The sequence below is a fragment of the Histoplasma capsulatum genome, genomic scaffold (genome assembly GCF_000149585.1).
Source record: "Histoplasma capsulatum NAm1 scaffold_1 genomic scaffold, whole genome shotgun sequence".
Classification (NCBI taxonomy): Eukaryota; Fungi; Ascomycota; class Eurotiomycetes; order Onygenales; family Ajellomycetaceae; genus Histoplasma; species Histoplasma mississippiense.
Genome location: NW_001813982.1, coordinates 6,545,248 through 6,570,558, shown reverse-complemented (window position 1 = coordinate 6,570,558; position 25,311 = coordinate 6,545,248). Strand labels below are relative to the sequence as shown.

The following is a 25,311-nucleotide window of genomic DNA, read 5'->3' as shown; positions in this document are numbered from 1 at the left end:
AAAAAATCATCAATGATTCAGGCTGCAAGGGACGCAGCAGTTGATCAGCACTTCGAGATGATTTCAGAAGGCGAAGCGTCATCTGCTAGCTCCATCTCGAGTCCCAGTGATATTGGAGATGTCAGAATAGGAAGAACGAATATTCCTCATGAGCAACAGGAGCAGCTGCGGCAGGCTCATGCTCGCAAGATGAAGAGGATTCGCAGTGACCGGAACCTCTTTTTCATCTGGGTAAGTAGTACTCACTCTATTGACGCCGAATAAACAATCCCTCCCTGCACCATACTAATATTCCCTTTCGCGTAGATCCCGCTTCTTATCGTCGTTGTTATTGCCATGCTACAAAACCTCGTACCTGATATTTGGCACGGTCTTTCTCGGGGTTATCAAATGTTCAAGGCGCGTCATCGGTCCCAAACTCAAGAAATCCGTATGGTTCCTGAATGATGGGGCACTGCCACAGTATCGATATACTTGGCATGTCCTGGCTCAAGGTTTTTTGGAATATGCACCTTTCCTTCTGTTTTTCCCTTTTTATTCATTGTTTGCTATAAATGGATACGGTCTCTGTTACCTGGAGTTTGATGCCTCGTTTGTCATCTTGGAAAATTCGACCATCGCTTGATTCACTCGCTACCTTCCTTTTTATCGCGCCCCGGGCCCCGGGCCCGGGCTCGACCAGCAAACGTCGATTATATCTTGATTTCTCCCACATTCTGTGGTATTTGTATATATACGTAGGTAAATTTACGTAGGTAAATAGATCGATATTTAATTCCAAGTTTTACTTTGAATCGTTTTCCACAGTACGTACTACAATCCATTTGTTCGAAAAACTTGTATCTTGTTGTCTCGACGGAAGACCTGAAGACGTAGATGTACACCAGGGTGAAATATCATTATGAAGTGTATTCAAATTGGTGAAAACAAAGTGTTTAAAAAGGGGCTGATGATTCAACTAAGTCAAGTATCCTTTGAGTTAAAGCAGCGACGGATGTTGCCAAGATGAGCAATTTTGACCTCCTTTGTACTGTACTTTTTGCATTACTTCACTTTCCACGCTGAGATAGAAGTGCAAGGCGGTCTATCCACCTGTTGAGAAATCCCAAGTGATGGCGACATACTATCCTCCGTGTCTTTAAAACTCGGCCTGATGGATGCCAACCCTCGCGCAGGCTCCAACGTGACCGGTTCGCTCTCATTTTCCCTACCCCGAAATTCAGCCAAACAAATTGACTGAAAACTACCTTCTAGTTGAATATACCGATCCTTCCGGGCTCTTCCCCTCGATTGGACCTCTTATTCTAGAGACTTTACCCCTCCGAAACCTTCACTGGAAGTCTCCCACCCGGCCTCTTCGTTCCATTGACTCCCTCCATGTCGACCTCGTCCCTGTAAAGAGCACACACCAGGAGCAGAGACGACCGAGTGATGGAGCGAGTGGTTCAGTTCCCCACCGAAGACATCAAATACCTGGCCTTCGCCAAACACCATACTTGAAAATATATATCTTATCTTGCGACGATAATGATATTTACAAGTCTACTACAAGGAAGGCGGTCCGGGAATGGATCAAGACACATGGCACACCCCCACAAAGTAGCAGCTCATCTGCTACACAGGATAATCACGATGCGTTTGAGTGGCTTATAATACATGTCGTTTCTGGCCACACGGAGGTGGCTGACAAATCTGCGGCGGGGTCAAAATGGCCCGGCAGAGGTTCTACTACGGTGCTGGAGAAAATTAAAGCAGATTTTGGTGGATCATCAAAGTCGTCTATTGACCGTGTCGTACAATTACGCATCCCGAAGGCAGAGTCGGATGAGCGACCTCCAGAGCTAGCCGACCAACTCGAGGACCTAGTTGCGAAATTGAAATCTTCGATCCTCACGTCTTTTGATCATCGCGTTAGTCAATATGAAGAAGATATTCGGCTCAAGGACTCACAAAGAAACCTTCCTGGATGGAATTTTTGCACGTTCTTTATTTTGAAAGAGGGGCTTGCGCGCGGATTTGAACATGTTGGTTTATATGCAGATGCGCTGGTTGGATACGATGAGCTTGCAGTTGGATTGGATGCGGCTCTTCGTGACCAGTCTGTTGCTAAGGGTGACCAACATGGCGGGACATTTCTCAGTTGCACCAACGATGTGAGGGCGAAGGCTGAAAAGGCTCTAGGTTTGGTACCTAGCGAGGCCGATAATGATGTTAGTAAAAATACCGACGATTCGTACGAAGATGAAAGCGAGGGAAGAGATGGAAATGATTATTCTACCGTCATTGCCGTGGGCGAAGATCTCTTTCCTCTTGATTCACACAAAAAACCGTACCGTGAAATGATCCTTGCCAATAATATTTCAGTCTTCGATTTTCGGGCATACATTTTTTCTCGACAGATGATGTTGCTATTAAAAGCTGCTAGAGCTCCTTCATTACGAGATCAAACTAACGAAAAATTAGCCAAAGAAGCTGAGGATTTAACACTTCTTGCAGAAATATGTGATCGGGCAAGCGAGTTTATTAGTGTTGGGTCGCGAACCTTGCGACACGATCTGTATGTTGGCCTCGACGAGCTAGAACATGATCGCGATGAATCCAGTGTAACGGAGGTTGTCAACAACATAGTGTATTCGTGGACATATTCCGCAATTTCACAGGTACTAATCCAAACCGCCACGGATTCCCTCGATATCCCAAAGGCTTCCCTTCGAAATACACGGGATCTGGTGAATGCGTCCGTGCTGGCAAATTTTGTTACGGAGACACGACCAGGCGTCCCGAAGCGGTCGAGCTCACTGACTGCCAATACTCTGATTAGCAGTCGACCTACTAGCCTGGACATCATGTCTCCGGGACTGTATAGCGGAGCGCAGCCTAGAGCCCCGCTGGCTTCCTTAAGGTCGAGTGTTTCAGCGCAACTGAGGACCGGGCAATCTGAGCTTGCATCTGCCCGTGGTGACTTATTCCTTTACGCTCGCCGAACCTTGGAAAATATTGGACAACGGTGTGGTTGGTCGAAGAAGTGGCGGGACCTGGGATTACTCTTCGATGCGCAGAACGAAGCTGCAAAGGGATTGAAGGACGTACCTCTAGATGGGGACGGAGAAACACAAGAATTTACGACTGTGGACCAGGAAGTCACGCCGGTGCTAAGAGGGATTGAAAATCCGAAACTGATAAGCTCTTGCAGGTCAGAAAAACAATATAACTTTATGTATGAAGGATTAACCGATCAGATATTTCGCCATTACGTCGCAGCAAATAGAACACGATCTGCTGAGATGGCAATGGCCGATATTGCAGTCCTGAGATACCGCGCAGGCGACTATGGTACCGCAGCCTCGTACTTCCATCAAATGGCTCCGTTCTATGCCAGCTGCCATTGGGGGGTTCTGGAAGGGGTAATGCTTGAACTGTACGGACGATGTCTAAAGCATCTGGGCCGAAAAGATGACTACGTCCGGGTCCTTCTTAAGCTACTCGGAAATTATGCCGGGGTCGCACAGTCAGGGCAAAAGGCAAGGTCTTTTCGAAGCAAGAGAATGAGTTCTGCAGCACCATCATCGTTTCCCCCCGTTGCCCGCACATTGGTTTCCAACTACGTCAATGACCTATTTGAGACATCACAGGTCCTTTCCGCCGACTTTTCTGTACCACTCAATGAATTTTTCAGTGGCATACATATCAGCTCGACCATCCATCATTTCGAGGATAAGGATGGGATTCTCGTTGAGCTTTCCCTAAGATTTCTTCTTGGAAATAGTATTGAAGTTGATAGTGTAAAGATGCGACTTGTTAACTCCACAGGTGTTCATAGCAGCGAAATCTGGTTAGAAAATTTGGATTTGGTCGTCGTAAAGTCGACTGTATCGAAAATCCCCCTCCACGCTTTCGTGAGTTCCTGATCATGTTCTTTCTGCAATATACGTATTTGTCCGTGTATTTATCTAACTTTTAAAAAAAATACGCTTCAGGTTTCAGTGCATGGAAAATATATGGTGGATTGCATTGAGGTGCGAATCAGAAATATTACGTTTGTCCAACAATATGGATTACCATCGTCATTCCCTGCAGGGTTACAGCAACCTAACGCGGATGATTCCGACGACGAAGCTGAGCGCCCATTTGTTTTCTGTTACCCTCCTGCCAGGGGACTTCAAGCAGAAGTTTCGCCTCCGTATCGCATTAACCTGAGTGAGCTACGAACAATAGAAATCGGACTAAAAAGTGGTTGGAACGATATACTCAAGGGCGCTCTACGAGTAAAACCCGCGACTGCTGGACTCAGGCTCCACATTGCAGAAGTCAGCATTGTAGATGGCGATTTAAAGTTGGCAGGGAATGCAGAATCCGGCCAGATTGATTTCACGAGCTTTGGACCAAATTCATCCGCCAGATTGAGTATTCCGTACACCATTGAGGACGATCAAACGACGTTGTCTGCACGTTTGGAGGTGGTTTATGAGACGGCTGATTGCCAATTCTCTTACTTCTCTGCAACATCGATAATCTCGACACTGCCAGTGAGCGTCAATGTTCAGGACATATTCAAAGACGACTCGCTAATATCAAGATTCACGATCAGCCCGGCCATGGCCACACCCCTCCGGATACTTAACTGCAAGATCCCCAGCTCAGAGGTATACGAGGTCCAACCCAGTATTCATCGTGGGCAAGTCCTTGATTGTTTCCCTCGACAGTCGGCATCGGTACTTTACAAAATTATTCCCCGCGGAGAGAAAGCACTGGAAGCAGATGCATCGAAACGGTCTCTTGCTCTGACGATTGATTTTACCTGTCTTGACGAGGAGTGCCTAAGCGTCATTGAAAATCGATTTGTGCAGGATATTGGCGCAAGTAAATTTGCGCAACTAGCTCGGCTCCTAACACCTCATCTTCTTGAAGCATTCCGGAGAGAATGGACTGCGAATGACATGGAAATAATTAGCCTCATCAGGGAGATCGATATATTGTCGTATGAGCGTGTCCAGTGGGAAACCGTGACCAATTCATTGGGCGGGAAGCTCGGAAAGGAAGTTGTCTCGTGGCTCAAGGAATGGCACACGGTAAGTTTTAACAACAGGCCAAAACAAGGGTTTCCCGATATCACGAAAGTAGCCCGCGTGGTGACGCGCATTTGCTAATGAAAGGAACCAACCAATCCAGCAACACACCACCCTATCACTCCCGAACGACTCCAACATGACCGCCACCACCACCAGCAGCACCACCATCCCCAACCGCCAGATAATTATCCCTGTCGACGTCCCCAATGTCCAAATCGTTCACACGGCAAACCTCACCATCCCCAAACCAGACGACCTCATCCAGGCAACGGTCGGGGAGATGATCCCCGCAACGCTAACCATACGCCATACCCGCCGCTGGTGCCCCGTACAGGCCCGGGAGCCAGAAGCGAGCCTCGAATTCTCCTACGAGATCCTCGTGAACCCGGACGTGTGGCTCGTGGGCGGGCGGCGCCGGGGCAATTTCACCGCTAAGGAAGGCGAGACGCGGTCCTTCACCGTCATGCTCCTCCCGCAGCGGCCGGGCCACCTATTGCTGCCCGGGCTAGACATTAAGACGTATGTCACGCAGGCGTTGGCGGCCGATCCGGAATTGCCCTCGAGCGTTGTGCAGCGGAGGGCAGTTCCTTGCGAGGTTGATTATCTGAATCATGCCGAGACAGTGCTTGTGTCGCCGAATTTGCGGAAGACCACGGTTAAGTTGGACGTTTCTGGTGGTGGAGGTGGTGGTGACGGCAGCGGCGGCGGCGGGGGTTGTTGGCTGGTCGGGTCTGAACGGAGGGTTGGAGTCATTGGTTGAATTTAGGAATTTATATAACCTTCAACGGTGTTTTACACCACGCAATGTAGCGCATCTATTCATTTATTCATCTCCCTCTTTTTATCGTTGTATCTCGTTTCGTATTCTCGCTGTTATATTGTGCGCCAATGTAGAGAAAGGGAGAAAACGGCACCTCAACTGGCTGGCGACCTGTTGGCTTTCCTTGTTTATCCTTTCTTGATAACTACAACCCCACATGGAGGTTGGCGTTGAAACGATTGATTGATTGATTGAATTAATTAATGTCTATACAACTAAATATGTAGCTCTAAAACGAAGCTCGGTAACTGGACGCTGTACAGCTTGTTTTTTAACAGGTACGGAGTACCGCTCTCGGACCTGGTAAGTTTGGGGTTTTCTTTTCCTCAACAAAACGCCGTATTTCCCCCCAACAGAAACATTGAACTACGGAAAGCAGAAGAAAGTCCACACTCCAATCGCTGGGCGGTGATGACCTGGGTTTTGTTCTTCTGGTCGTGGTCGTGGTCGTTGGTCGTGGGGTTTTCTTATTTCTTTTCTTTTTCTTTGTCTTTTTCCTTTCCTTTCTGAATTCGTCTCTGTTTTGTTCTGATGCTGAGATACCTGAGATACCTGAGATACCGCGGCGATTTCAGAGGAAAATACGGAGTACATCGACGAACAAAACCAACCACCAACCATCCATAGATCATAATCTTCACATGTTGCCGAGCATGATGACTTCGATGAGTCTTCCCAGCCTTGGTCGCCCGGCTAATCAGCAGCTTCCGGTGAGTCGTTGTCACAGGATGTTACACGTTGGTTACCAAAATATACCGGACGTAACCAGGCTGCGAAACGTAATTTCCGTACCTGATCCCACCCTTGGCGAGGACTGGGCGGCTCTGTGATTGGCTGGGACAAAAGGCGGTGAGCTGGGGGATTGTACAGTACATGGGGAATTCACGAGAGAGAGAGAGAGAGAGAGAGGAATAAGAGAACCGCAGAGGTGGATGTTCCTAGACACTACATAGTACGGGCTCTTTTTTTGCCTTGGTTGTAAAGATGTTTCATACAACAAGGAAGGTGGAAGGAAGTGCAGAAGAGATTGGAATTGTCATAGCGCCGATGTCGTGCATATGGCATCTCTCTCTCGCTCCGGGGATGCAATTGGCGATGCGGATTGGCTGGTTGGAGCTGGAAGAACACGTGCGGGCTGGCTTTGAAGCTTTCGTTGAAGCTTTCGTTGAAGCTTTCGTTGGCGTTGGTTCCGGGTGTATCGTATCGTATCGTTGTGTCACTTTACGTATGCCGGATTTATTGGTATTGACGACGTATTCATCTTTCAGTACCGATGTCCGTCCCCACCACACGGTGAGTGTGGGGTTGATTTGCTGTACTGTACTGTACAGAGTCCGAGTAAATCATGGTCGCTGAATTGCGATTTCTCCATATCATCACCAGATTAGAGAGAGAGAGAGAGAGAAATAAAGTAGCCCTGTTATTTAGCCACCATTATTTAGCCACCATGATAATAATAATAATAATGATGATTGATTGGGATGCGCTCTGAATATCAATCCACTCTCGTTGGGCCATGAAAATTGAAATCCGGGTGAGGGAAGATACCCACAGCTGCACACGGACGAGGCCGAACCAACAATAATGCTTATGTCCAGATGTCGATCGGTGAAGGGGGAACTGCATGCAGCAAGCTCGGAAAGCAGATCCCAGATCCCAGATCTCACTCACTTGAGAGTCAACCTGGTTTTCTTTTGCTTGCACCTCTGAGATGGATGGACGAGTCTGCAAACCGATAATTTCGTCCCGGGTCCGATCTAGAGACCAGCGGGGACGTGGCGGGCTGCATCCATGCATACAAACTACAGATCTGTATTCTGTACAGATTAGACTTGCCGAGGAATCACTGCCCACCCGTCTGCAACCTCGGCCAGCTTGGGTATCACTCACTGGTCGGGATAACATATAGAGTCGAAGGAGCATTTGACATTGACATTTGATAGTTACAGCTGAAGTCTGAAGAAACGGAGAAGCGAGAAGGGAAGATACAAATGTGTAATAATATACCCTCAAACACAGGGCGTAATATTACATGACATACCGTGACGATAATACCCGTTCTCCGGCGTCCCAGCGAAACGCAACAACCCGCAAAGCAGAAAACCCATGTGAGATGACAACGAAAGAAAAAAAAAAATAAAACAGGAATTCAACGAGCAACGCAGAAAGCAGAGATATAAAATAGAGGGGAAAAAAAAAAAAATTAAAAAAAATAAAATTAAAAAAAAAAGGGCATCATCGAATTAAGTCGCCTTGTCTCTTTTTCCCTCTCATTTATTCCTGTTCTTCTTCCCTCTTCTCCTTTTCTTTTTTTCCCTTCTTCAAATCATTCATTCATCCAATTCATCCAATTCATCCAATTCACCCTCCGGCCTCCTGTGGTTGCACAAGAATTCTCTCGAGAGTCAGCCAACCGAGCCAGCCTCGATTTCAAGTGAGTCCTGGTCATTCATCCAGTCAGTCAGTCCATCTCATTGATCGATTGATTGATTGTCTTGCCCCTACGTCTGTCCAATTGCCTGCCAGAAAACGCTGTCACAATTCCCATCCTGACTAGAGTGGTGCAGGAAGAGTCAGATCACACAGCATCAGGAAGTGTTCTGGTGTTCTGGTTCTGTTGCACGCCGCCCAACAAATAGCTGCCTCATCCTTACCTTTTCTCTTCCCTGAGATAACATAACATAATATATATATATATATTACATCTTATCATTATCTCATATCTCGTTCCTCGCCAAGCCAGCAATATCACGTCGAGGAATTCGGCCACGATGACCTCCACCGCCCTCCCCAAGCGCAGGGCGCTGAACCGGAATTCGCCCACAGACTACTCCACAGAGAGCTCCGCATGTGTCTCCCCAACCGACAGCTTGCGGCCGTCCCCTTCGTCCACGTCCCTGTCGTCAATAGCTTCGGATGTGCAGCAAGAACCCCTGAAATTAGTCGACACTTACGGGACTCCCTTCGAGATCCCAGACTTCACCATCAAGCAGATCAGAGACGCCATCCCGGCCCATTGCTTCGAGAGAAGTGCCCTTCGCAGTCTGTCATACGTCGCTCGAGATATCTCTTGCCTGGCCGGCACCTTCTACCTCTTCCACAACTATGTCACGCCCGAATACATACCGTCCACCCCGGTCCGTGCTGGGCTATGGGGTCTCTATGCCTTCCTCCAGGGGCTCTTTGGGACCGGTCTATGGATCATGGCCCATGAGTGCGGACACCAGGCCTTCTCTCCGTACAGACTGTTGAACGACACGGTGGGCTGGTTCTGCCACTCCGCACTACTGGTGCCGTACTTCTCCTGGAAAATCTCGCACAGCAAGCACCACAAGGCCACCGGCAACCTGGAGCGGGACATGGTTTTCGTCCCCAAGACACGGGAGGTCTTCGCCTCGCGCTTCGGCTATATCGCGCACGAGCTGCACGAGTTGATGGAGGAGACGCCCATCCAGACCGCAGTCCATGTGGTCCTGCAGCAGCTGTTCGGCTGGCCCATGTACCTGATCTCCAACGTCACCGGCCACAACTGCCACCAGCGCCAGCCGGAGGGCCGTGGGAAGGGCAAGGAGAACGGCTTATTCCGCGGTGTCAACCATTTCAACCCGTCCAGCCCGCTGTACGAGGCCAAGCACGCCCCGCTCATCCTCCTCAGCGACCTTGGCTTGATACTCGCCGGCTCCGCCCTGTTCTGGGTAGGCAAGAACTTCGGCTGGGCGAACCTTGCCGTGTGGTATTTCTTGCCATACCTGTGGGTCAACCACTGGTTAGGTACGTCGAACAGTCACCCCGAGCGCCCAGGCCCTCCTCACCATTCCCCTCTTTAATTCTATTTCCTTCTTCCCTCATCAGAAGCCAATGAAACTAACAACAAGCCCATCTAGTCGCCATCACCTACCTCCAACACACCGACCCCACCCTCCCACACTACTCCCCCCAAGCCTGGACTTTCACCCGCGGCGCCGCCGCCACCATCGACCGCGAATTTGGCTTCATCGGCCGCAACATCTTCCATGGCATCATCGAAACCCACGTCCTGCACCACTACGTCAGCACCATCCCCTTCTACCACGCCGATGAGGCCAGCGAGGCCATCAAGCCCATCATGGGCAAACATTACCGCTCAGACACCGAGCTCGGCAGCCTTGGCTTCCTCCGCTCGCTGTGGAGGAGCGCCAGGACCTGCCAGTGGGTGGAGCCATGCGAGGGCGCCAAGGGCGAAGGAGAGCATGTCTATTTCTTCCGGAATCGGAATAACATTGGCGTCAAGCCTGCTGTGATGACCTCGCCGTCGTCCTCGTAGAGCTGGCTCTTGTTTCTTTTTTCTGGTTGGTTTATGGTTTTTTTTTTTTTTTTTTTTTTTTTTTCCTCTTGTGTTTTGTGTTTCTTCACCGTTTCATCACGTTATTTTTGTGGCTTTTTTCTCTCTCCCTTCTTTCTTTTCCTTCCTCGCTTACCCCCCTTTTTTCGGATAATGAAAACATAGTATAGAAAGAGAGAATGAAGAGAACTGAAGATCGAGTGGCAAAATTATATATATATATATATATAAATATATATAGAACGCATACATAAAAAAGAAAACAAGGGTGCCGAGATCATACGTCATAAATGCTTGTCGCTCATCACTTGCTCATATCATATCTTTCTCGTCGCTAATGGAGAACCTTTCATACTATGCTTTCATTCTGTCTTCCGTGCATTGCCCTCCCAGCGTCCCCGCCCCGGATAGCCTCCATCTAACTTCCCGGGGCGACACGACATGAGACGAGACGAGACGAGACGAGACGCGACGAGACCATGAAATGCAGAGAAGGCATGTGGGTCTCTCTTGCACAAACTTGCCCTGTCGCTGATGGGTATATAGTTTTTCATATAGATTGATGTATTGTGTTTTTTTCATTTGATTCATCAAAGCAGGCAGTGGCAATAAGATCTTTTCGTTTTTCGTTTTTCTTTTTCTTTTTTTTTTTTTTTTTTTTTTCTCAGTTTTCTTTTCTGGGCTGTTTCTTGTCATTTCATAGAATTTCTGACAAAGAGAGCGGGAGAGAGAGAGAGAGAAATAAAGAAATAGAAATATACAACTCGAGTATAATAAATACATACCGATAGACATCCATACATACCTACAACCCATAACTTTCATCCTCGTCGGGCAAGAGTCACGGCAATAATGATAAATCAACAATCCAGCATGGTTCCTCATCCCTCATCCCTCATCTCTCATCCTCATCCTCATGCGACCGCCCGCAGCGCTGAGCCGGCGCGCATCTGCCCTCCATCCACCCCAGCCTCAGACAGTCAGGGCTTGTCGCCAGTTCAATAGCATAGCTCGCTAACCCTCTCTCAAGAGAAGGGAGGTGGGAATGATAAGCAACACAGAAGAGGAAAAAAGGATGAATGGAAAGAGGGTGGCCGAAGGGAGGCAGGACTGAGGAGTATAATAAATAGGAAGTCAGTCCCTGGCAGCCCACACGCCAGCTCCGACAACGTCGTAACTCTTGGGGGCTTGGGGGCTTGGGAGCTTCGATTCGGGCTTTTCCTGCGGGGTTGGAACGAACTTGTCGTCCCAGCCTCTTCCTCCTCCTCCTCCATGGATAGAATGGCTAGATATCCAGTGGATATTATAGATAGCAACAGCAGAAAGGAAGCCGAAAAATAAAGAGCGCCGTTTCGTGACCCCTCTCTTTTCTTTTCTTTTCTGTCCTGTCACCAGCGCGTGCTTCTACCGGCTGTTTTCCCTTTCCCCCTTCGCACTTCTCAAATCTGCCGTCGCGCTTCCGTATCCTCGCCTCTTTGGTGCGGCGAGTTGGGTTGCATCCCACAGCCCGCATCCGGTTGCATCCGCGGGTTATTTATAATAGGCTCCCAAGCCCCAAACAACGCACCAAGCAAGCTTTGAACCCGGCCTCAATTCTCATGCCAGTGTCATTTCTTTCTTTTTCTCTACGGTTTATTTTTTTTTTTTTTTGGTTTATTTGGACGATTATATGGAATTATTTGACGATCCTCTACTAGAAGAAAGCGCTATATTTCTCTTTTTACATGGGTGGTGCTGTTTTTTTTTTCGAATTGCACTGCTGGCTCTCGAGGCTCATGCCAGCATCCAAAAGGCAAGTATTGTCCATTTCTCCCCAGAACCTTTCGCATATGACGGCATATTTAGTGTACCGATGCCATACCACAATTATTGCACAATGCCGAAGAGTCGACGTCAGACTCGATCAGATGTTTTAGCCATTTCATGCAAGCCCTGAGAGGCAGTTTTGGGCAAAGGCAGTCTGCCCTCCTTTGTAGATAAACCGATTCCCGAAGCTGGTCAGCAGCTTGATTAATTAGTGACATCATAGCTAGCGTATTGGCAAGTCTCTCAAATGCCGATATGAAGCCCGCTCGACTTTTTTTTTTTTTTTTTTTTTTTTTTTTTGGCATTGAATTCACATCTGCTCCGGCATCGAGCGGGGCGAGCTGCCGTCAGGTGGCCTTTGTTGAGCTACGGCATATAGTGCGCTGGTTCCATCATCGGGAGGATGAGGCCGGCTCTATGTGGTCGCATTCCCGTGCAAGGCGCAGTCTTGAAAACCGATCTTGTTGATGTTTTGCAATTCTTGGCCTGCAAAAGGGCTCCATCCAAACAAACATCTGATTCCAGAAGAGTAGCTGGTGCTGCATTTAGTCCTAAAACCCCTTATATACACACTTTGTCTGTTCCTCGAAGAAAACGGTGTGCGAGACATGTAATCCGATGAGGACTGTAAGTCAAACTCCCCATAAGCATCTGTAAGGGCTTTTACCCTTGCCTGTCCTTAGCGACCGTTTATATACTGTCAAGTTTGAATATGTAGGGCGTATTTCTTCCACGCTTCGAGTTGTTTCATCGAGAAATAATTCCTGAGTGTTTAAATAGGTTTCCATTGGTTTTCCTGACGTTGCAACATTAATTTTCCAATGGTGATAGCTATCTGCCTCATTTCCTGTCCCGGGATCACAAATATTGAACAGCTAGTCGCTGGCAAGTGCTTGGCGCTTTCTAGGAAGCATTTTCCTGAGTATGTCCCTCCCACTCTTAAGGTTTCTCTAAGAACGCTTCGTCGCCTAGCATTTTGTAAGTTTGAGCCATCATTTCTGCCCGAGTGCCGCCTCTGATCTCACGAAATAAAAGCAGGAGGTTCGCAAACCCATATTCCTTCTAGCCGTATAAACTAGTGGCGATCTCCACGGAGGCATTAGTAAGCACAGTCGCCTACAGGTTTGGCCAGCAGACGTCCCGACATTTGTTCGCTGATAGTCATAAGTGTGACCATCATACCGATCTGTAGTTAAATAAGTTGAAAAATGATAACGTTCAGTCATCGTTAATCGGACTGATACCCCGTATCCCTCCAGGGTGTATTTCGAACCCAACTTTGTTAAAGGTGGGATCATATTCAACCATCTCTCTACCTTCGGTTGGTCCACTTTCATAACAACCCAGAGTATGATTCGGATCACCAGAAGTCCATGGCGAGAACACCACTTGAATTGTCCGGTGTTTCCGATATGATGAAATGGTAGTAGACAGAGGGTCATCAATCATCCCAGTCGTAGAGTTTGCAGGGTTGGCCTTTTGTTTATTGGGGGTCTCCTCTTTCCGGGGTCTTCTATTTTCGGATTCCATATGCGCCGAAGTTGGATTTTTTTGATTCTGTTCTTGAGTTAAGGGTGTGCACGATTGAGCCTCAGTAGGGCTTCGAGAACCAGGTCCATCAAAAACGGCAGGAGGTAAGGTGTTCGAATTCGACTCCGGATGGATATCTTTTGTACGTTGGTTGGCAATTCGAACGTTCTCCATTTTGAGGACAATACGACAAGCAATTTGGTTTGTCCAAACAATGCCAAGGGCGGGCGTTTTCCACTCCGACTGGGAATCTGTATACATAGCCTCTAGCGTAGATGCATGCGAATCACCCCAGCCAGTGAAAAAGGGTCGTTGGTAGTCAACTTTCAGCAGTGTACCGAGATCAAGAACACTTAAAGAAAATTCATATTCTTCCGCCTCGGTCATAGACGATGGCATAGGAGAAGAGGCTAATCCTAGTTGATGAGAAGGCGATGACTTAAAATCTTCAGAATCATCTGCCAACTGCTCGTCAGGATGAGAAGATGGTGGCTGGGATTGATGCTGAAAAGGGGATTCATCCAAGGAACTGCTTGTGGGAGGGTCAGGTTCGTCTACCCATAGAACATCATCCATCTGGATCCTATCTGATACTTGGTTTGCGACGACAATTGCGATATTCTGTTTGGCGGCTAGGTTCCTAAGGAATTGGCCAAGCTTTTTAAGTTGCCATGCCCGAGCCAGTAAACCAGCAACATTATCCAAATCACTCTCAGCACGGTAGTTAGCCGTTATGGAATCGATAACGACAAGGCCAATATTGTAACGAGAAACTGCCACTGGAATTTGATAGTTCAGTATGTGATCCTGGGACTCGAGATCGATGGTAGTTATGGACAATATATTTTCCAAGGACGGGCGAGGAGATCCCTCGGGTAGTGTAGAAATTACAGGATGTTCCTCGAGAAGCTGGGACAGCCTGTTTGTAGGTAGATTTGACTCCGTAGACAAGTAGAGAGCCTTTTGGGATGTGCCATAAGGGGGAGGTAGCTGAACGGAAAGCAATAGATGCAGAAGGAATTGGGTTTTACCGCATCCGCTGCAAGATTTACGGAATGTAAGTAAGTATCCGTTAAGCAATGTGATGGTGAATGTGACTGTCTTACCTCTCTCCTGCCAGCTCCGTTACATATCCCGTGGATATGCCACCTGCCAGGACCCGATCTAAAACAGGATCCAATGTGCTTACAAATGAAAGCTCAGGAACTCTATGGCCTAGTTTCACAATTGGATCCCCATGGTCCTGGACTGTATACCGCTCATTGTCGTCGCGGCTTGCTGGCGCCACGTCTATGGACTCCCCCTGATATCTACCCAGACCCAGATCTCGATGCAAAGCGTTGATCACATTCTCGGCCAGGGCACGCACATCTGTCACGGCGACCTTGGCCTGCTTGGCAATTTCCAGAGGGTCAAACAACACCAGGTCCTTCACCGCAATGTTTGCCCTTTCTAAGGATGGTAATATATGAGCATAGGACTTTGTCGGGAAGTCGGGGATTGTGGAGAGTATATCCATCAGTTGATCGCGCGGTGGGCAGCTGAGGTGAGGATCGCACCGGCGCAAGTCGGGCCACTCATCACCCAAGATATGGCGTAAGATTGCCGGCCCTTGAATCCTGGTAGACGGTAGATCGTCGGGAAAGTAATTGCAAGATCATATCGGCGCCATAACTACCTCGGGACGCTGGGATTAGTGGCTTCTGGAGCTGAGGTCGCGTGGAAGGAGGATTATTTGACTGCAAACAAGCTTTTTTAGTTGACTAGTGCTGAGGCAGGCAGGGATACTCGCATCGAGGGCTAAATATCCAGAAAGGTCAAACCGCGCCATTCCAATCCACATTGCTCGAGATCTCAAGTAACTAATTAACTTAGTCAGCAGCCACCTTCCGCATTTTATATTGCTGAGCTGATGCGATGTACAGTACAAGGAGGAGAACCTCGGGCATTCGCCTTTGAAGGTTCAAGCATCCAAGACAGCAAGTCAGCCTGCTTCTCTCCAGAACGAAATGGACATTCCAGGTGACATCCAAGCGAAACCCTCTTGCCGATCGTTGGCAACTTTATCAGATGATCAAGATAAAGACAACTTCTCGGACGGTAGTTGGAGGATTTGCCTGAAATTTGTTTAGACTCGTTGATCTGCCGAATTGCAAGCCGATAGCTGTACCGGTTTCGCGCTTTGTGGCTGGCGGCCAAACCTGCATTGCGGGGTTGTTCCTTTGTCTTCGGCGAAGGAAGCCGTCGTTGGTGCTATTATTTGTATGTCCCAAATCCCTTTTTCTCTGTCCGCAAAGCACTCCAAGTAGGGAAAGTTAGTCTCTTCAATTATTTTCCTTGTCAAGGATCATTCCCAGTCAATACCTATATTAACCTTCTACTCTTCATTATCAAGATGTCTTTTCCCCACCCACTTGAGCAGCTGGGGGCGACTGAGATCCGCTCTGCTCGAGATGTCATTTCCCAGGCTCATCCAGGTGTTCTGCTCCGGTTTCGTTCGATATTCCTGGAAGAGCCGGCCAAAGCTACTTTGACAAGCTTCCTGGCAGCAGAACATGGAGGGGTTCTTTCGGCTTCCACGACTCGGCCACCACGATTGGCCAGTGTGCATTACGATACCATCCAGGCGGACAAGACGCATGACTATTTTGAATCGGTTGTGGACTTGGGTCTAAGGAAAGAAATCTCTCGTCGGACCTTTGATTGTTCGAAGCAGCCTTCAATTACATTGTAACGTTCATCCTTAATTTAAACGAATAGCAATGATCAGGGTTAACGTGATTTAGGGATGAATTCGGCTCGTTTAATGAGGCATGCATGGAATCTCCATTGTTCCAGAAAGCGATATCTAAGTTTACCTTGCCAGAGGGATTCGTCCTTGAAATTGACCCGTGGCCATATGGCGGGCTCGACGATGGCGAGCCTAACATTCGTTACATGCAAGGGCTTTGTTTCGCCAAGGACACGCGAAACGGAAATCCAAACTCCAATCACTACAGTTACCCAATCCCCCTTATTCCAGTAATGGATTTCCGCAAGCGAGAAATCATTAGAGTTGACAAGCTCGCGACTGGAGGAACGGATGATGGCCTTGCCTATGATATTGCCTCCCAAAACATATTGGACCATACGTGTCCCTCAGAATATGTTCCTGAACTTTTGGATATAAAACTGCGAACGGATGTTAGACCACTTAATGTGCTCCAGCCCGAAGGCCCGTCCTTCCAAGTGACCAACGAAAGTCTGGTCGAATGGCAGAAATGGAGATTCCGTGTTGGGTTCAACCCCCGGGAAGGTGCAACCATTCACGATATCCATTATGATGGGCGTAGTATTATATACCGCCTAAGCATGTCTGAAATGACGGTTCCATATGCGGATCCTCGACCTCCCTTTCATCGAAAGCAAGCTTTTGATTTTGGTGATGGTGGCGCTGGCCGATCCGCCAACAATCTGGCTTTGGGCTGCGACTGTCTAGGCGTTATTAAGTACCTAGACAGTTTTAACATCGACGCGTCAGGCCAGCCGTCCGTGGCTAAGAATGTGGTCTGTGTCCATGAGCAAGACAACGGCATCGGATGGAAGCACACAAATTTCCACACAGGTCGAGCTATTGTTACTCGATATCGTGAACTTGTGGTGCAGTTCGTCATCACACTCGCCAACTACGAATACGTTTTTGCGTACAAATTTGACCAGGCCGGAGGAATTACTTTCGAAACCCGGGCGACTGGCATTGTCTCAGTGGTTAACATCGATCCAGGCAAGGAGTCTCCATGGGGTAACGTAGTATCTCCCGGCGTCCTCGCTCAGAACCATCAACATATATTCTGTCTTCGCATTGACCCTGCCATTAATGGGTATCGAAATACTGTTTTCCGTGAGGAAACACTACGAATGCCTATGGATATCAAAACCAATCCTTTCGGAAATGGGTACCGGGTAATTACCCAGCCGGTGGCGACTTCCGGTGGATTCAACGCCTGTCCGAACACCAATTTAGTAGTCAAAATGTCTAATACCAATGTCCTGAACCCCATTTCTGGACACCCGGTCTCCTATAAATTTACTCCCCCGGCTACGCAGCTTATCCTCGCAGACCCGCGATCCACCGTCGCACAACGTGCCCAATTTGCGAAACACCATGTCTGGGTGACGGCACACCGGGATGGTGAATTCTTCGCTGGAGGCAAATTCACCAACCAGTCCCGGAGCGAGCAGGACGGTGTTTCGGACGCTGCTGCTCGGAATGACAACATCCTTGACTCCGATGTGGTGGTCTGGTCGGTGTTCACGCTGACTCATAATCCTCGTGTTGAGGACTGGCCAGTGATGCCAATCGAGAAAATGGAAGTCCACATGCGGCCGTCAGATTTCTTCGATCGCAATCCCGCTTTGGATGTTCCTGGGACTAAAAACCCAACGAGTGTGCTCGTTGATGAGAAGGATGATTGCTATTGTGCGGGCGGGAAGGTTCAGCGGGCGCCCGAATCACATCGTCAAAGCTCGCAAGATATTCCTGTGAAAACCAGTAGTAAGCTGTAAGGTAAAACCTGGGAATCTATTATTTTATTTTATTTTATTTATTGATTGATTTATCCACTTTTTAAAAAATTTCATTACGATTTGATGGATGGCTATTTGAGGAATCCTCTATTAGTGTCACAGCCATGAACACTGACACTTTGCACACACTGGTATTGGAAATTGTATACATGTGTAAAACCATAACTACTAGTACCCCACCGTAGTATTAAAAGTTTATACAATCGCCTAGTCAGTTTGTTGTAAGGCTCCATCCTAGCGAATATTTCCGGCAAACAAAAACGCACGCACCTTTCAAAAATGGCGGTATTCCACATTGGTAGGTCTCTTCTTGCCTAGATCCTTCAGATTGACGACTGCCCTCAAACCCCCCTCTCCCCACGCGAATACTTGTACTGCTCCCCAGTGCAACAAATACAGCGCCTCAAAAACATAAACCATTACCAAGAAAACCCAATTACCGCGTACTAACCACTCTCTGATCCTACGCCAGTCCTCCTCAAACTGAAACCGGGTGTTGTGCCAGCTCAGGTAGCCGCATTCAAGACCGCATGCAAGGCCATGGTTGGGCAGGTCCCAGGTACGTACAATTTTGCGATTTTGCAATTTTGTTCGTTGTACTCATTGAAATGGGATTTTTTTTTTAAAAAAAAAAAAAAAAAAAAAAAAAAAAAAAAAAAAAGCCACCCCAAACATAAGAGAGATAGGAAAGAAGGAAAGAAGTAAGGGTATACAAATGTATATTCTAAATTCTAAATTTCTAATAACGTTTCAACAGGACTCCGTGAAATGCACTGCAATCCGCCATTGGCCATGACAGCATCTCGGGCCAAGGGATATGGGCTAAGCCGGATGATGTCTCGGTTTATGCGGGGCATCCTTCGCATCTTGTTTAGGTGAACGGTTTCGTTCGTTCTCTTCTTTTTGTTACCGCTACATGAATTTATTTTTTTTGTTGTTTTTTTTTTTTTTTTTGTACGTCTCATTTTTACTTTTAAGAAGTGCTTTCCTGTAAGTATGATGCTAATTTTGGCAGGGTGCAAAAATTGCGTGATGAGCTGTGTGAGGATGCGTTGGCGTACGATATGGAGTTTTAAGTTCATGGAAGCCTTCCAGGGAATGGTGGTTGTACATACATACATGTACAGTTCAGTATGTGGTGCGGGTTGACATGAATGTCGCTGTAGCAAAGCCACTTTTTGTATGTGCAGTACGTATGAACAAGCCGATTCTTAAATTTACAAAATTAATACGGAATACACATACAGATTTTGACATATTGGAAGCCACAAGCTCGAGTGAGTAGACCAAAGCACATGAACAGCTTGTTGCTCCATGATTTCTAGATGTCACCTAGATAATCAAATCCTCCTTGTCCTTCTGTTGCATCAGTATGATATAGCGCTTCGCAGTCCACTCGCGCAAACGCTTTCCCTTCCAAATCAGTAGAAGAAAAGACATATTAGCAACAAGGCATATCATCGCCATGATAATAGTGGTGGTTTGCAAACCGTTATGGTCCAGCCATGGCCTTGAAAGAAGAGTTGAGTTCTAAAGTTAGTTACCGCAACCATCCAATAATAACTACAAAATTAGAAGAGAGAAATAGAAACGAGCGACCTACTGGCCGGCAAAAGTGAACCCGCAACCGATCATATTCCGAACAAAGAGCATAAGCACCAGGCCTTCAGAGGCAGTGCGCGGGTAGCAGTCTACCGCGTACGTAATTGCAATGGCGCCGCCACTTCCGATCCCGAAGGCAATAAATACCATGCCGAATCCGGCTGGCAGAAGCCACATTGTACCCTTTAATACACCCAGACCATACATAAGTATCCCCGCGGTGTTGATGATTGCAGGGACAAGCATAGTCCAGAGCCTAAACTCAGGTTCTAGAATACCCTGGTTGCGTCTGGAGAGAAAAATGATGCACCAATCAGACACATAGCCGCCCCAGAACATGCCTAGGATGCCGCCGATGAAGGAGGAAAAGTTGATATTGCCAACGTTCGTTACACTCAAGTTGTACGGCGGCCCACTGAAAAGTTCAGACTGCGTCACGTTGAGTAGCGATAGCCACATAATCTGTACGCCGTAGATGAAACCTGCCCACATGACTGCCGGATATGTTACCAACATAAACGGGCTAATGGCAACGAGCCACAATGGCCGTGGGTCACTATAGGCAGTGTTATATAGTCCCATCCGTTGCCAGTATGTCTTCGGAGCAGGTGGCGCTGATTCCTCGGAGGTGTCACCGTCTTCTCCATGTGACGCTTCAGACTTAATTTTCACATCTTGTAGCTTTTGTCTTGCATGATGAGATATCGTGGCTATGTCTCCGGATATCTCTGAGGACGTAGGTGGTCTGCAGAAGGTAGATTCTTCCATCGTGAATATTTGGATGACCAGAAGGACAGCGAAGAAAATGATCAAGTACTGGTAATGCCAACGCCAGTTCTGGGAGTCGGCGATGTGCCCCGCCGCAACAGGGCCAAGGTATGACCCTGCATATATCGTGAAGACGCACAAACTCAGTCTGGTGCCTTTCTCATGTGCAAAGAAGATATCGGTCGTCGTAATTTGTACCAGAGAGTCCACTGGCGTCGCACCGAACCCGGTGAGGATGTTTGTCGCCCATTGCATCTCAATGGTTGTCTGGAATCTGCCTACAATGCAGCCTACAAAGTTGAGAAGCGATCCCACAAGGTATATAGGTCTTCTACCGATCTTCATGGCTATGGGCTGCAAAATGACGCAACCTAGCCCAAGGAACAGGAAGCAAAACGCTGACGCAATACTCAGCTCGAAGTAGGTTGTTTTCAGATCGATGGTAAATTGTGTCTTGAAAGCGTATCAGTCGAATTCGAGTTGGAGTTGAAGCTGCAGCCGCAGCTGCAACTGTGTTGTGCAAAACTTTGCATGAGCTGAACATACCCAGACTGGCCCAACCCAACCAAATTGACGCAGACCGCAGCTAGAAACCCCCAGATCCACAGGAGCCAGAAATGATACTCCTTGCGGAATTTACTCCAGTTGAGGGGGTCGTTGGGGTCATTCGAAGGCTGGGGTACAAGGACAATATCGCTTTTTCCACCTTTTTGATGCTTTACATTCATTGTCCCTTCCACTAAAGAGATTTCGTCCCATGTCAGATTCCATATTAATTGTTAATTAGATCAACGGTAAAACAAGCCACCTACAGTCGACAATGAGCAAAGTTCCGGGAACCATTTTCACCCCTTCAACCGTAACGAACTCTATCTTGGTTCGATATTGTTGTTTCACGCGTCAAAGCAAGGTCTATGGCCGTTCAACGCAGTTCAATTGTAGTTTTATTCAGAAAAAAGCCAAAAATGTCTCAAGAATGACTTCTCAGATCGCGCATCACCCCCTCGTAATATGCAATATGTGCGATTCTCAATCATAACTGAGCTAGAAGCGCAGATCAACAAAACCAAATCCAAGAAGGCGAAGGATCCAGCTGCTCCGGGCATTGGCTTGGGAGAACCAAAAGGAAGCCGTAAACCCGTATAACGATTGCAAGGGACAAGCTCACAAAAGCCGGGAAAGTGGTGGTGCGACCCATTTCTTCAGCTACCAGTGATACGGAGAAGTTATACCTATCGGATTTATTCCTCTGTAGTTGGGCACATACACTGCTCGACAAGCTGAGTCGGGATCGGCTTTGGGGACCATGTTTCCCCTCTCGCTCAACACCAAGCATCCAACACGGCAAAGAGGTGGATGTGCGTAGCCGAATGAAATAGGCATAGTTGGACCGAGCCCAGGGCCATACCCATATAGGAATACGAGAAGGCACCAAAAAGGCCTTTTCGTTCAGACTTTTAATTAAAACCGCGGTGATTTTAGGTGGCAATCAAGGTTTGAAAAATCAACGCCGGCAGTACGCTAGTATCCACTTTTTGCGTGCAGGATATAGGGCTTTGTACGTGCAACCGAACACGCCTAATAAGTACCGAGAGTGGGTGGTTAAGGGTAGTTAACTTACGCTATGTTCCTAGGCACTTCGCATTCTGGCTTCATATGAGCTTTTCCTCTCGCCAGGCCATGTCAGAGATGCGCAGAGTATGGGCCGTTGTGGACGCACGATCAGTTGGAAAATGTCAAAATTGAAAACAATATGAAAAATATAGTAAAAGCTGATACGGCTCTGAGTCTCCAAAACCAGCTCTTGCCATGGACATTGTAAGCCCTTGTGCCACCAAGGTTATAACTATGCGCTTAGTCAACGGCCCCAAAATCAACCTCCCCAGCACAGTTGGCTTGGTGTTCCAAACCCAACAACCACGACTTCGGCACGCAGGGAACGAGAGAACAATTCCCAAAAGCTTTCGGCCGTTGTCGGGAGACGCAATCGGAGAATGCACCCAGATATTACTTTGCGCGTTAGCCTGGCTGGCTTGGCTCTATTCCAATCCTCTCCATGCGAAATTCCGCTCATGAGTTTGCTGGAAGTGATAGCCCTCACTTCCTTCGGGGAATTGCCATCCTTCGAGAGCGTGAAAAACCAAGAACTAGGCGCGCCACTAGTATAGTTCGGGCTAAGACTTCATCATCCCGCCGTGGAGTTGACCAGCGTCGCAGTACCAAGGGCACTGCGACATTCGATCCTTTCCCCAGCTTGAACTTAAATGCAATCAAGGAAACCCCACGGTTTGACGGCTCACAAACGGAAGACTGACGGATAGAGACATTAGCGCTTTGTTTTCAATAAAGGAAAAACGCGGCGCTGCTGTTCGCATATTTCAATACCACCACCACCTTACCCCTCGCCACAGCGTTATCAACCTTTCGAAGCTATTGAAGCGCGGATTTTGCCGTTAAGGCTGAACGCATTTCAGCTGCCTGAAACGCTCCCTCAAGCGCAATACCCAAGATAGTTACGTCAAGTCTGTGTCTGGTCATTGGTGGATACCAATTGAGCACTGAAGACCACGATTTAGGCGGTTCTCTTACGTTCCTAGGTTGATTGATTAGGGATAATAATGATTCAGGTCTGTCTCCCCAGTGGATTCGTGCTTGCCCTCCGAGCCAGCCCCACAGTTTGGCAAGCAAGCTTCGTTAAGCATAAACGTAGCTCCAAAATTTGCCTAGCTCCCTTTTTATTTTATTTTGTTTTGTTTTCTTCGTCAGATATACAGATCCTACCACATCTCTCTGCTGTATCTTTTCCCTTTTTGGTTAAGCAGCTCTCTATCTGATTACCACCACCATTCTTGAAGTTGCAACAACTATTTTTTATCTCTCTCTCTCTCTCTCTTTTTTTTTTTTTTTATCTCCAATTCTTTTATGGTATTATTCTAGCTGCCGAAAGTTAGCTGACAATGCCGTAGTCCACATGAAACTCTTGTGATGGCCACCTTTCCCGCTGGTCTGGAGACCCCGCTTCTCAAGGTCAGCCGCCCTGTCGCAGCATGCTCGAGGTGCCGCGCCGCTAAAGTAAAATGCGATGGCAAACTCCCTGCCTGCTCTGCTTGCGAACGGGCGGGGAAAGCGTCTAGCTGCCCGGGCGCTACAGATGAGTTCGCTAAGGGAAAAGAGCGGAGCTATGTGGCCTCGCTTGAACGGCCAATGTGAACGGCTTGAGAAAGAATTGCCGAAGCGAAGCGTCGGAGGCAGAATTCTATAATGGAAAGAGCTGCGATGGGGCAGAACTATAACTCTCCCCCGATATACTCTCAAGGTGGGAAGAAATCTTATCGCAAAGAGACATCTGATATCAATGACTTGGTGGGAGATTTTGGATTCCTGTAGGTTTATGAAATTGCCACCCACTCATTCCTTGACTTGAAACACTTACACTTACTCCAGCTCAGTTAACGCGACATCGAGAGATTTCTATGGCATCACATCCTCAACATCCTTTGCTAGGCTACTGGTAGCAGTGGCTGTATCGAAGCCATTACAGAATGCAGGGGTAAACAGAGGCCTTCCAGCCCGCCCCGTATCTTCTACGCTTATTCAGCATTACTTCGACAATATCTATGTCCTGGCCCCCTTTTTTATACAGACCAACTTTTGGGCATCGTTCGATGCCATCTATCAAGAAGGAGGACGTTTCGCCAAGAGTTTTGATTATTGGATTGTACACATGGTTTTAGCAATCTCTCAGGCTCTAACCTCTCATTCTCAAATTGCTAGGCATCATGTTTCGATGGCGCTCGAATACGCCGATGATGTTCTTCATCCCGGGTCGATTGCTGGCATCCAGGCCATTTTATTATTGGCGCAGTATTCAATGCTTGACCCTGAACACTTCAGAACTTGGCACTTAATTGGCAGTGCTGCTAGAGTCGTCTCTGATCTGGGTATTCACCAGGAGCAACTGTCTGAGCCGTACCTCAATAAAACAAACCTAGATCTTCGAAGGAAGGTTTTCCATTGCGTCTATTCCTTTGACCGGTAAGCAAATCAGCGGACAGACACATTTTCTTCAAATATTAATATAACTCTAGATATGTAAGCATTGCATTTGGGCGAGCATTCTCATTCTCCGATGATTCTGTGAACGTCCCTCTTCCAGGCGTGCCGCTGCAGCCCATTGGGGAAGCATTAAACTGGACGACCCCCCTATTCGCCAAGGGCATTGAACCGGCCATCTATTTGTTCAAAATACGCGGAATACAGTCAAAGGCATATCAAATTATGTTTTTCAGTGGGCGGAACCCAGCCCCAGAGCCCTCGCTGTACACATGGGAAGTCTGTGCGGAGGCTCAAAACTGGTTCAATGCAATACCAAGAACTTTGCCAGGTCATCTCATTATCTTCTACAACGCAGAGCTTTTCTTCACGTTTGTGATTCTTCTCTCCCCGTCAAATTATAATCCGAGCGTAAGTACACTACACCGAGTTCTATTATTTGAATACGCCATCAAGTTCATCTCCCAAATACACCAAATAATCAGCGCCGCTAGCTGGCCGCTGTTTTTCTCATACATCGACATCCAACGAGTATACACAGTAGCTAGCAAGCTCATAGACGCTCTCGACCAATCATACAACGAAATACTTCTGGACACCCTTCCTGAGCTAGCTACCCCCTTACCGCCAGGAACGCACCAACCTCCATACGTATCCCCAACAGAACGGATTGATTCCAACGGCCGGGCACTGAAATGCCTACAAAGCATTGGCTCAATTTTGAAATATGCTCACACCAGTGAATATGAGAGATCTGCTGGATGAATTCCAGCGAA

The 25,311-nt window shown here is 47.7% G+C and overlaps 6 protein-coding genes across 6 annotated transcripts in view; 4 read left to right on the top strand and 2 right to left on the bottom strand.

Annotated features, from left to right (window-relative positions):
- Positions 1 to 5,829, top strand: part of HCAG_01867 (conserved hypothetical protein) — a gene marked incomplete at both ends in the record, with an annotated part of 7,439 nt that extends 1,610 nt beyond the window's left edge. Inside the window, 7 exons of the mRNA XM_001544770.1 lie at positions 131 to 231; positions 307 to 430; positions 742 to 751; positions 783 to 806; positions 1,553 to 3,896; positions 3,978 to 5,069; positions 5,170 to 5,829. Of these exons, the coding sequence (XP_001544820.1) occupies positions 131 to 231; positions 307 to 430; positions 742 to 751; positions 783 to 806; positions 1,553 to 3,896; positions 3,978 to 5,069; positions 5,170 to 5,829 (4,355 nt within the window). The remainder of the gene's footprint in view (positions 1 to 130; positions 232 to 306; positions 431 to 741; positions 752 to 782; positions 807 to 1,552; positions 3,897 to 3,977; positions 5,070 to 5,169) is intronic.
- Positions 5,830 to 8,660: 2,831 nt separating this feature from the next.
- Positions 8,661 to 10,192, top strand: HCAG_01866 (hypothetical protein; the record flags this gene model as incomplete). The annotated part of the gene is made up of 2 exons (XM_001544769.1): positions 8,661 to 9,660; positions 9,774 to 10,192. 2 exons carry the CDS (start codon positions 8,661 to 8,663, stop codon positions 10,190 to 10,192), a joined length of 1,419 nt encoding a protein of 472 aa, XP_001544819.1.
- Positions 10,193 to 13,234: 3,042 nt separating this feature from the next.
- On the bottom strand, positions 13,235 to 15,065 carry HCAG_01865 (predicted protein; the record flags this gene model as incomplete). Its single annotated transcript, XM_001544768.1, has 2 exons — positions 13,235 to 14,585; positions 14,653 to 15,065. The coding sequence occupies 2 exons, from the start codon at positions 15,063 to 15,065 to the stop codon at positions 13,235 to 13,237; spliced, it is 1,764 nt and encodes a 587-aa protein (XP_001544818.1).
- An 876-nt stretch (positions 15,066 to 15,941) lies between these two features.
- On the top strand, positions 15,942 to 18,091 carry HCAG_01864 (copper amine oxidase 1; the record flags this gene model as incomplete). Its single annotated transcript, XM_001544767.1, has 2 exons — positions 15,942 to 16,276; positions 16,333 to 18,091. 2 exons carry the CDS (start codon positions 15,942 to 15,944, stop codon positions 18,089 to 18,091), a joined length of 2,094 nt encoding a protein of 697 aa, XP_001544817.1.
- A 1,353-nt stretch (positions 18,092 to 19,444) lies between these two features.
- HCAG_01863 (predicted protein) lies at positions 19,445 to 21,325 on the bottom strand (the record flags this gene model as incomplete). Its single annotated transcript, XM_001544766.1, has 4 exons — positions 19,445 to 19,622; positions 19,716 to 20,756; positions 21,029 to 21,221; positions 21,295 to 21,325. The coding sequence occupies 4 exons, from the start codon at positions 21,323 to 21,325 to the stop codon at positions 19,445 to 19,447; spliced, it is 1,443 nt and encodes a 480-aa protein (XP_001544816.1).
- Positions 21,326 to 21,788: 463 nt separating this feature from the next.
- On the top strand, positions 21,789 to 25,300 carry HCAG_01862 (predicted protein; the record flags this gene model as incomplete). Its single annotated transcript, XM_001544765.1, has 6 exons — positions 21,789 to 21,840; positions 22,284 to 22,500; positions 22,957 to 23,004; positions 23,449 to 23,637; positions 23,927 to 24,517; positions 24,571 to 25,300. The coding sequence occupies 6 exons, from the start codon at positions 21,789 to 21,791 to the stop codon at positions 25,298 to 25,300; spliced, it is 1,827 nt and encodes a 608-aa protein (XP_001544815.1).
- Positions 25,301 to 25,311: the final 11 nt, after the last annotated feature.